General features: G+C 41.5%; 1 protein-coding gene across 1 annotated transcript in view; it reads right to left on the reverse strand.

Annotated features, from left to right (window-relative positions):
• Window positions 1-3,898: 3,898 nt before the first annotated feature.
• phaf1 (phagosome assembly factor 1) overlaps window positions 3,899-11,538 on the reverse strand; it is a 55,377-nt gene continuing 47,737 nt past the window's right edge. The window contains exons 16-17 of the mRNA XM_003221589.4: window positions 10,965-11,037; window positions 3,899-10,019 (exon numbers count right to left, since the gene is read on the reverse strand). Coding sequence (XP_003221637.2) covers window positions 9,930-10,019; window positions 10,965-11,037 — 163 coding nt within the window. The 3' untranslated portion in view covers window positions 3,899-9,929. The remainder of the gene's footprint in view (window positions 10,020-10,964; window positions 11,038-11,538) is intronic.

Genomic DNA, 11,538 nt, shown 5'->3' on the forward strand with positions numbered 1-11,538 from the left:
ATAAGACCATAGGTAAGGAAAGTGACCTCCAAAAGCCATCTAGATGGTTTTATAAGACCATAGGTAAGGAAAGAGACTTCCAAAGACCAGGTAGACTTAGGTAAACCTTAAGTCTAAAGTTTAGGACAGAGGCCAGGTAAATGACCTTGGCGGGCCACATCCAGCCCAGGGGCCTTAGTTTGGGGACCCCTGCCCTATACAAACAAGAGCCATCTTCCATGGAGACATTTCAGGAGGCCCGGCTGGCTGATATCTGAACAGAGGATGGGCCAGAGATTTCACTAGCTTGGTGCTTTCATTATTGGCTGCTACTTCCTGACTGATATCAGATGGTGCAATTCCAGCTAAGAAGTATAATTTCTCCAGTGGTGTGGAGTGTAGACATCCTGTAATAATGCGACATGTCTCATTAAATGCCACATCTACTGTTTTAATGTGGCGTGTGTATTCAACAACAGAGTAGCAAAGCATAAAGGCAGATGTTTTCACTGTGTCTGGTTGTGATCCCCAGGTTGTGTCAGTCAGCTTTCATATGATATTATTTCTAGCACCCACTTTTTGCTTGATATTCAAGCAGTGCTTCTTAAATATCAAGAACAATCCAAAGTGACTCTCGGATATGTTGTTGTGCTGCAATGCTCCAGTGGGATTCCTTCCCAGGTCATCCTCAAAGCTCGAGATGCTTGTCTGTTCTTAAAATGAAAAGCACACATCTGTGTTTTAGATGGATTAGGAATCAGCTGGTTTTCCCTGTAATAGGCAGTAAGAGCATCTAAAGCTTTGAACAGCTTTTGTTCAATCCTTTCAAAGCTTGCTGCTTGAGTGGTGATGGCATGATCGTCAGCATAGATGAAACTTCCTGTCTCTTCTGGCAGTGGGTGTTCATTTGTGTAAATGTTAAACATTGATGGAGCAAGCACGCTCCCCTGAGTTCCAGAACTTCTCTGGCCCTGGAACTCAACAAAAAAGCTCCTGTTTCGTAGCAGATTTCCTATGAAGCTGGTGAGGAGACAGTCCTTTGTGATAATATAAATATCTAGTATGTACGACTTGTTCCGATTACGGAGCAGGAATTCAAGCTGTAGTATCCCAAAGTCCTGGTTTCTGTTGTGTGCCTTCAGGTCATTTCCAACACATCTATGCTGGAAAAGGCTGATGGGAACTGCAGTTGGATAAAAACTGGAGGCTGTAAATTTTCTCAGCCTTCCCAGAAGGAAAAGATGCAAGGAATTCCTACCAACCTCAAAGAGACAGCAAAGAATTGGTTTCAGGGGAAGAAGAGGAAGACAAAAAAAGAAGCAGGGCCCAGCAATTGCAATTCCGATCACGTAACTTGATTTCTTCCCGACAAGAGAAAAATCTGTTTCCAATTAGACGGGAACCAGAGCAAGGGAAAGGGGAGGAGAATATATAATACAGAGAGCAGAAAAGATCTTGTGTTGTCGAAGGCTTTCATGGCTGGGTCGCCGTGAATTTTCCAGGCTGTATGGGCATGTTCCAGAAGCATTCTCTCCTGACGTTTCACCCACATCTATGGCAGGCATCCTCAGAGGTGTGAGGGCAAAACGTCAGGAGAGAATGCTTCTGGAACATGGCCATACAGCCCAGAAAACTCACAGCAAGTCAGAAAATATCCTTTGTGAAGTTTTAACTGACACTTGATTGTTTGCTGTCTGGAATTCCTCTGTTTCTGAGTGGTGTTCTTTATTTACTGTCTTGTTTCTGGTGTTTTTAAAATACTGGTAACCATCATGTCAGACTACACAGATAAGCCACTGAATTCCAAAAGCATGTGGACAATTTCAACAGAAAGCAGAAACCATGAAAACGAACAAAATCTGGTTACCATCCTTGCAGCTTCAAACCCTGGCTGCTTCTCGTTACTTTATTTTCCATGCCACCAGATTATGCCACAGCAACTGTGTTAACTGGAAATCAAGTGACAGTTAACATATTCCAGAGGATGCCTCCAGGCAACAGAGGTCAGGCTACCTCCATGTGGATACCCTCATGCTAATCAAGCTTGCTAACGGCAACATTTACTTCAAATAGACAAGGGTTCTTTCTTCCACCCTGTACATCATTCCACACACACACACATATATATACACAGTTGAGTCCCGCTTATCCAACCTTCACTTATCCAACATTCTGTATTATCCAACGCAGTCTGCCGCCCGCCCAGATCCACAACTGTTTCTCTAGGCAGCAACGCACAGCAGGCCAACATGCCCAACAACAACACAATTGCAGCCGAACTCCCAAACAAGTGATAGACTTGTTGTAGAACGTGCTGTTTTGGTGCTTAATTTGTAAAATCATGATGTAATTTGACATTTAGTAGGCTTTTCCTTAATCACTCGTTATCCAACATTTTTGCTTATCTAACATTCTGCCGGCCTGTTTATGTTGGATAAGTGAGACTCTACTGTGTATATATATATATACACCCCACTTGCCGCACAGCCAACGGACCTCTGAAGATGCCAGGTGAAACGTCAGGAGAGAATGCTACTGGAACATGGCCTAATTTTATCACAAAAAATCTGGGAAAACATTGACTCCAGTATAAGTCGAGATACCAATAAAATTACATTAATTGAGGCATCAGTAGTTTAAATCTTTTTGAATCTTTACATCAAACTGTAATTTAAGGTAAGACTGTTCAACTCTGATTAAATCATTATTTTCATCTTCTTCAAGGTAAATGTGCTTATGTATCTTTTTAATAATTATAGAGTGAAATAATAAATGTAATAATAATAATAATAATAATAATAATAATAATAATAATAATATTGCTGTTTGTGTCGGACAAGGCCCCATGTAAGCCACTCCAAGTCCCTCCAGGGAGATGGGGCGAGGTATAAAAATAAAGTTATTATTATTATTATTATTATTAATAATAATAATAATAATAATAAATGCAGTAAAATAATAAATGTAATAATAAATAGAGTAAAATAATAAATGTTTTAATAATAATAAAAATAGAGTAAAATAAATGTAGGTAAAGGTAAAGGTTTCCCCTGACGTTAAGTCCAGTCATGTCTGACTCTGGGGGTTGGTGCTCATCTCTATTTCTAAGCCGAAGAGCCGGTGTTGTCCATAGACATCTTCAGGTCATGTGGCCGGCATGACTGCATGGGGTGCCGTTACCTTCCCGCTATAGCGGTACCTATAGATCTACTCACATTTGCATGTCTTCGAACTGCTAGGTGGGCAGAAGCTGGGGCTAACAGTGGACGCTCATTCCGCTCCCGGGATTTGAACCTGGGACCTTTCGGTCTGTAAGTTCAGCAGCTCAGCGCTTTAACACACTGTGCCACCAGGGGCCCTAAATATAAAAGTAACAATAATAGAGTAAAATAATAAATGTAGTAATAATAATTAATAGAGTAAAATAATAAATGTAACAATACCAATAATAATAGAGAAAAATAATAAATATACCATATATTCTCAATTATAAGCTGACCCAAATATAAGCCAACCAGGACCCTCACCTGAGTATAAGCCGAGGAGGGTTTTTTTTTCAGTCCTAAAAAAGGGCTGAAAAACTAGGCTTATACTCGAGTATATAATAATAATAATAATAATAATAATAATACTTCATTTATATCCTGCCACCATCTCCCCGTGGGGACTCGGGGCGGCTTACATAGGGCAGAGGCCCAAACAACATACAACAAAACATAAACAACATAATACAAATCACATTATAAAAAGATAAAACAGTAATCCATGTGTAAGCATATATTTCTAAGATTTGTGTCAGTTCTAATTTGCACAATACACTGACATATCACGACACACAGTTTGGAAAGCTCGGCTCTCAAGTAAAATAAATCAAATATAAGATCAACTCAGAGAAGGGAATCAAAGGACTCGCCACCAATTGCAAAATACACACACCCAGCCACTGTATTATAACAACACAGCAACTGAGCTTTGTTTTATTTGTCCTTTCAATGTACATGCTACTGAGGCATTTCATACAATTTACAGGAAAGTTATGAAAAACAGGATTTGTATCAGAAAGAGAAGAAACAAAGAGTCTTGGGAGGGAAATTTTCTCAGCAAGCAATGATCGTTGGAAAAACAACACATTATGAAGAAAGGGAAACCATCCAGTTCCTCCACCCACCCCAATATCCATTCCGTTTTCCTTTATTTTGACTCTTAAGTGAAAGAGGACAGAATGTCACAGTAGACAGGAAGACTAAATGGCCAAAAAGAGGTCACGCAGACTCACCAATGCACACAACAACGCACCCAATTCCCACGCGCCACATCCATCCCTGATACTGGTCCAGGATTCAAAACTTTGTACTTGGCAACTCGAAAACCGCCCATCCCTCATTTCTTGATAAACTATACAAGGTTATACTGTATACAGTGTTAAAATTACCCAAAAAGGTTTTTTTTATGTATTTACAAAAATTTGTACACACATGTTGTTTTTGCAAAACCCACAAAAAGGTCATCTATTATATATATATATCTATGTATATCACAAGTCGCTACACCAAAATATTAAAAAAATGAAGGGAAATTATACATTTCTCTTTTCTCTCTCTATTTCTCCCACTATTTTCAAAAAGGGATGTATTCCAAAGAGGATTGAGGCAGACAGACAGACAGATACATTATTTATTCCAACGATAAGACGGGTTAAGAAAGCTGCGCGTTGCTCATTTTACCTGGGAAGAACGAAGCGCGGAGCAGTGACATCTTTAACTCAAAGCAGCTGAAATCCCGTCAGACGGGAGGGGAGACCGTGTGCGGCAGATCAGGACATTATGTACAGAAATGTTGAAACTAGATTAAGGACCTCTTTGGCTAACATTTTGGCATGGATGTATTAAAATAAAAGAGTAAGAAAAGAGGCAGTTTCTCTCTCCCTCACTCTCCTCTAAATGTGCTACATGTGTAACAGGCATGGGCAAACTTCGGCCCTCCCTCCAGATGTTTTAGAATTCAACTCCCACAATTCCTAAAAGCCAAAACACCTGGAAGGAGCGCTGAAGTTTGCTCATGCCTGATACGAGGGTTGAATGAAAAGTAATGCCTCCACCTTCGTAACTCAACAGATGGCAGTCCTGGTCTGCGGCCAGTACTGGCTTGTTCAGTAGACTCTCCTCTACAGTTCCATTTGGCGGGAAGCCTTAGCATTGAACGGTTGTGTTGTTAAAGTGCCAAGTATGGAACCCTGCGCAGACAGGGAAGCCTTAGCATTGAACGATTGTGTTGTTAAAGTGCCAAGTATGGAACCCTGCGCAGACCGGGAAGCCTTAGCATTGAATGGTTGTGTTGTTAAAGTGCAAAGTAAGGAACCCTGCGCAGATGGTTGGTCAATGCGACTTAAGCAACGTGCAATCACTAAATTCTTGACAACAGAAGGTCCCACCCCAAAGGAGATTCATCAGAAAATGCAAGCGGTTTATGGTGATTGTGTTGATGCGAGTACTGTGTGTCGTTGGGCGAGAAAGTTTAAAGATGTTGAGGTGGGAACATCTGACTTGCGTGACAGAAAGAGTTGGACGTCCTATGACAACAACACTGAGTTTCACAAGCAAAATGTTGACAGATTGATTCAGGACGATCGTCATATCACTCCAAGAGAAATTACAAGCATCATCGGCATTTCACAACAACGTGTGGGTCACATTATTGCTTTGCTTGGCTATTGGAAGATCTGTGTATGATGGGTATCCAGGGTGATGATGCCTGAAATGAAAGCACACAGACATGAAATTTGCCAGGAACTCCTCTCGCTTTACGAGAATGAAGGTGACGCCTTTCTTCTTTGGAGTGACACCTTCTGATGTCAAGAATTCAGTGACTGCATGTTGTTTAAGTGCATTGACCGACCGTCTGCACAGGGTTTCATACTTGGCACTTTAACAACACAACCGTTCAATGCTAAGGCTTCCCCGTCTGCACAGGGTTCCATACTTCGCACTTTAACAACACAACCATTCAATGCTAAGGCTTCCCCGTCTGCGCAGGGTTCCATACTTTGCACTTTAACAACACAACCATTCAATGCTAAGGCTTCCCGCCAAATGGAACTGTAGAGGAGTGTCTACTGAACAAGCCAGGACCTGCCACATACCATTACTACCATCTGTTGAGGAGTTACAAAGGTGGAGGCATTACTTTTCATTCAACTGTCGTATATAACAACCCAGGGCACATCCCATCAGGTACATGGGTGTCTCCCCGAAAACATCCCTTACATCAGGCCTGCACAACACGCGGCTCGCGGGACGGATGTAGCCTTCACTAGAATTTGGTGTGGTCTGCAGAGGCTCTGAACCTAAGCCTTACTTAGAGAGGGAGGTCATGCGCATTGCTGTAGCAGAGGAGCCATTGAAACCTGCCATTCCCCCCGTCAAGTGTTTTCCCTCTTTGCGCTTCTTTTCCCGATGCACCAAAGACGCTAACTTGCCTCCGTTGCTCTTCCGTTTTGTTTGCACCTGAGTGGCCTCTGTTGTCTTCTCGGGATAAAACACCAACTCCACTGGGTTGTTGTATGTTTTCTCTCCTGACGTTTGGCCCACATCTATGGCAGGAATCCTCAGAGGTTGTGAGGTACACTTCACACTTGCCTCCAACAGACTCCCACCCTGGACATTTCACAAATATATAAACCCCACTTGCCTACTTTCCAGCAGACTTTACAACCTCTGAGGATGCCTACCATAGATATGGGTGAAACGTTAGGAGAGAATACTTCTAGAACATGGACATACAGCCTGGAAAATATACAACAACCCTGTGATCCTGGCCATGAAAGCCTTCAACAACAAACCAACTCCACTACTCATTTCCCTCGTTCGTGAAGGAGAAATGTGGCGTCACCATGAAGTTATTGTGCGTCTTCATGGTGAAGCTAATAACTTCATCACACGCAATAAATCAGAATTTCTACACATATAAGAAACAGCTACTGATAGAGCCCATTACATAACACAAGCTCATACCGTGGGTTTCACGTATTTTGCCATTTCTAAAGTGTGTGTTTTTCCCCCAAAAATTCCAATGTTGATTGACAATCGACTTCATTTAATGTGTTGTCGAATGCTTTCATGGTTGTAATCACTGGGTTGCTGTGAGTTTTCCGGGCTGTATGATAATGTTCCAAAAATATTCTCTCCTGACGTTTCGCCCACATCTATGGCAGGCATCCTCAGAAGTGTGAGGTCTGTTGGAAATTGGGAAAGTGGGGTTTATATACGCATGGAATGTCCATGGTGGGAGAAAGAACTTTTTCAGGGCAGTAAATAAAGAACAATATTCTGAAAAAAGGGGAATTCCAGACATGAAACAATCAGGGCCATGTAACACTCCCAACAAAGGATTCCCCCAGGCAGGAAGCAATAATATTAATAATAAAACTTTATTTATACCCCGCCACCATCTCCCCGCTGGGACTTGGGGCAGCTTACATTTGGCAGAGGCCGAAACAACATAGGACAAAATATAGGCAACATAATACAAATCACACTATAAAAAGACAAAACAGTAATACAATATATCAATTAAAACAAAAATACAGGATAATTAGGCTTTGAAGCAACTAGGCTTTGAAGCCACAAGACCATTAAATGCTAATCACAATGATCAATTGAAACATTCAGACTTGCCTCCAACAGACAAGAGTTCTTTCTCCCACCCTGGACATCATCCCATAGATATATAAACCCCACTTGCCTAGTTTCCAACAGAGCTCATACCTCGGAGGATGTCTGCCATAGATGTGGACAAAACGTCAGGAGAGAATGCTTCTGGACCATGGCCATACAGCCCAGAAAACTCACACCAACCCAGACTTCATTTAAAATTCCCTGCGTAGAGATGGGTAAAAACCTAACATTTAACATGCGATGGGAATTCCTCATTGCCTGCTTGTAAACATAATGATGACGTCTGTTGTCGATCAGACTGAGACTGGTCTGATGTTTTAGAGAGGATTGTGGGATTGCCTGTGGGATTTCCTCACATGAAGTGAGGAAGATTTAAGCCAAGAGAATGAGGCTTCTGATGCTTCGTTGTGGGAGAAAGCCGACTGTGAAAGTGTAGGTCTTCAAGGTCAGGCCAAGCAGCCAGAGACATTAATTAGATAAGAAAGACTTGAGCCGGGAATTTAGTGATGTCGAAGCACCTGGAGATACGGAAATCTACACAGGCCTTGGTTTACAGATCAGAGAAGAGAGAATGCTTCTGGAATATGGACACAGAGCCCGGAAAATTCACAGCAACCCAGTCTGAAGTTTCTCCTTCACAAGTGAGTGAAATTGTCGATTTTTTCTTCCATAGGAGAAGGAGACAAAGGAGGCAACCCAGAGGCAAAGAGAAACAAAGAGCAGCGGAGGCAAGAGCTGAGGCACTTTCTCTCAGAAAAGGACTAAAACTCGCTGTGAAATTGAGAGGAAGAAGGGAAATTGAGGCTAATTTGCTTTGTTGCTTGTTTCGAGGGAAAGGTGTCCTCTTGCAAACCCTGAGCGAGGTGCTAAAAACCGATCTGCGGCCCAAAGAGGTTGAGGCTGTTTTAGTTCCAGCCCCTCATTCCTGCCAAGACGTGCAGGCATGTCTTACGTTAAGGCCATTTCCTTCAATGTCACTTCAATATCCTTTTCCTAGAAAGAAGCCTAAGTTGGCGTTGAACAATATACTTCAAGTGTATATACTTCAACGCCAACTTAGGCTTCTTTCTAGGAAAAGGACACAAGAAATACTCATCTGATATACATACCATTGCAAAAGTGAGGCAGCAGTATTCACAATTACAGGTTCGAGTAAGATTTAAGTACAAAATGTGTGTTGGTATGTATGTATGGGGGAATGGCATCAAACCGTAATTTATAGGAATTCACATGACTTTCGTTTTTCCTTCTGGAAAATTGTGTCTCTCTGTGTCTGTGTGTGTATTTGTATGTGTATAAAACCACAAGTATGTTAACCAGGCATGGCAGAAAATGAGTCGCTTCAGCATGTCAAGTAAATATTAGTGCAGAAAAGGTGGGTTTCCTTCCCCACGGTATAAATAAGCTTTGCGCATGGCGAACAATTAAATAAACCAGCACACCCAGTACACCGATGCTCTTCAGTGAACGATTAAAATGCCGTATATCAAGTAATTAAAGTGTATGTAGTGCAAAAATTTTTTTTGTTACAACCGAGCCCGACGCACATGCTGCTTTGCGCTAGTTTCCACATCAGGCAAACATGTGGTGCCTGAAATCATGGACATGTTATGTACATACGTGTCACATTTGGTACAATGTCCTTAAGCCACAGAAATACCCAAGTACTTCATTGATGTGTGTATATATATATACACACACATCAATGTAAAAATTCTGCATGTGCATAGGTGCACTCACTCCTACCTTTAAAAAAATCAACCACCATTATCATTGCAGTGAACACAAGCACAGACTGGGGGAAAAATAATATATATATACATATACATGTATCATTAGATCCAAGACCTGCTCCCAGATGCCCCAAGGCTCAGAGAGTTTGTGCTTCTAAGTCGTGCAGTCATTTGTGTGCCCTCTTCTTTGAAGTTTGGCCTTCTTCCGTCTCAGGGAAATAAACCAGACCAGTCCTAAATCTCCCAGGTTGGAATAGAGGGCATGTGCAGCTAAGGAGAGAAACACTGGTCGTGTGGCAGGCACTCGCATCTGCTCACAGCCGCCACTCGTCCCACGCAACGGACCGTCAAGAGGACTCCCGTTCTCCTCCATGCCCGGGAGGGGAGGGACAGGGCTTTTGTGTTGAACACACACATATAGACACATACACACATACACACATATATCCCACCATACCGTGCTTCTTTTCCCATACTCTAAGTGGTAGCAAATCAAGGCACGCTGTACTACTAAATTAGTAGCATTTCGGTTAGCCCATATTGCTCACTGGGGAAGATCCACCGTTTTCAACTGGCCGCTGGGCCTCGCGGGGCCGTACAGAGTTACGGACGCAATGTGATTGTTCTGCATCACCTGGACAAGAAAACCAAAGGAACACAGAGGTTTAAACTTCTCCAAATTGGCTGCAATTTTCTATAGCTTATTTTTGAAATTTCATAACATTTAAATCATTTTTATTGGGTTGTATAAGTACAGTACCGTATATACTCAAAGATAAGCCAAATTTTACAGCCCTTGTTTTTGAGCTGAAAAAGCCTCCATTGGCTTATAATGGGGTCAAGCCGGGCAGCGGAGCCGGAGGCCATTGCTTACAATGTATGATATATTTCTCTCTCCTCTTTTCCTCCCTGAACAGTGTATTTTCTTTTCCAAAGTCTCCCTTGCTCTTAAGGGAATGTTTTGAAAAGGGAAAAGGAGAGGGAGGAAAGCCCTTGCAAGTCAGGAAGAAACAGTAGAGTCTCACTTATCCAAGCTAAACGGGCCGGCGGCAGCTTGGATAAGCGAATATCTTGGATAATTAAGGAAAAGCCTATTAAACATCAAATTAGGTTAGGATTTTACAAATTAAGCACCAAAACATCATGTTTTAGAACAAATTTGACAGAAAAAGTAGTTCAATACACAGTAATGTTATGTTGTAATTACTGTATTTACGAATTTAGCACCAAAATATCACGATATATTGAAAATATTGACTACAAAAATGGCTTGGATTATCCAGAGGCTTGGATAAGTGAGGCTTGGATTAGTGAGACTCTACTGTACATACATATACATATACATACACACACACACACACATTAATCTTATAAAAGCATTTTTCCCTGAAATATTTGTTAAACCCTCCTACAGATATATAGGCATTTCCTCCTGCAAGCCTTTGCAATCCCTATGTACCTATATATCTGAACGTATCTGTCCATATACATTAATTTTATATATTTTCCCCTGATATATTTGCTGGTGATCTCAAAGAAAATCGCAATGCGTCTTCCCTTCTTCATTTGCTTCCCATACCTCAAAGATCATTCGCTGCAGTCCAAAACAAAATGTGGATCCAAATGGGTTTGTATTGTTTGGAGAGGATGACCTGGAAAACAAAACAAAACAAAACAAAAGCAAGACTTAGAGATTCTAAAGAAAACCAGTGAGAAAGTGAGCAGACATTTTTTTAACAACTAGTATGAACTTAATGCATGCTTTTAATGGTTTCCAGTTGCAACCGCTAAGCTTTCAAGTGGTCTCTGAAAGGTTTAAAAGGGTTTTGTTTCCTTAAGTCAGGCCTACCTGACCTCCTTGCTCCGCGTCACATGTGCAAACTGTAGGTTTGGAAATCGGTTTGCTGAAACTTATTGAACTGCTCTTTTTACTTCTTGTGTTGGAGCCTATCCTTTCCACAGCAAATCTTCTATTTAAAACCCTTAAAACTTATTTACTTTGTTAACTGGGGTACATCTGTACATCTGGCTTGTTTTGGGGGACTGTGATAGGCTCAGCAACTTCTAAAGCAGTATTTCTAAGCTGAGGATGTTAAATATCCAGGTCATGTTGAATGCAGAGTAAAATTCTGCTACAAAGCTGACTGTTTCAG

This window comes from Anolis carolinensis, unplaced genomic scaffold, assembly GCF_035594765.1.
Source record: "Anolis carolinensis isolate JA03-04 unplaced genomic scaffold, rAnoCar3.1.pri scaffold_9, whole genome shotgun sequence".
Lineage (NCBI taxonomy): Eukaryota > Metazoa > Chordata > Lepidosauria > Squamata > Dactyloidae > Anolis > Anolis carolinensis.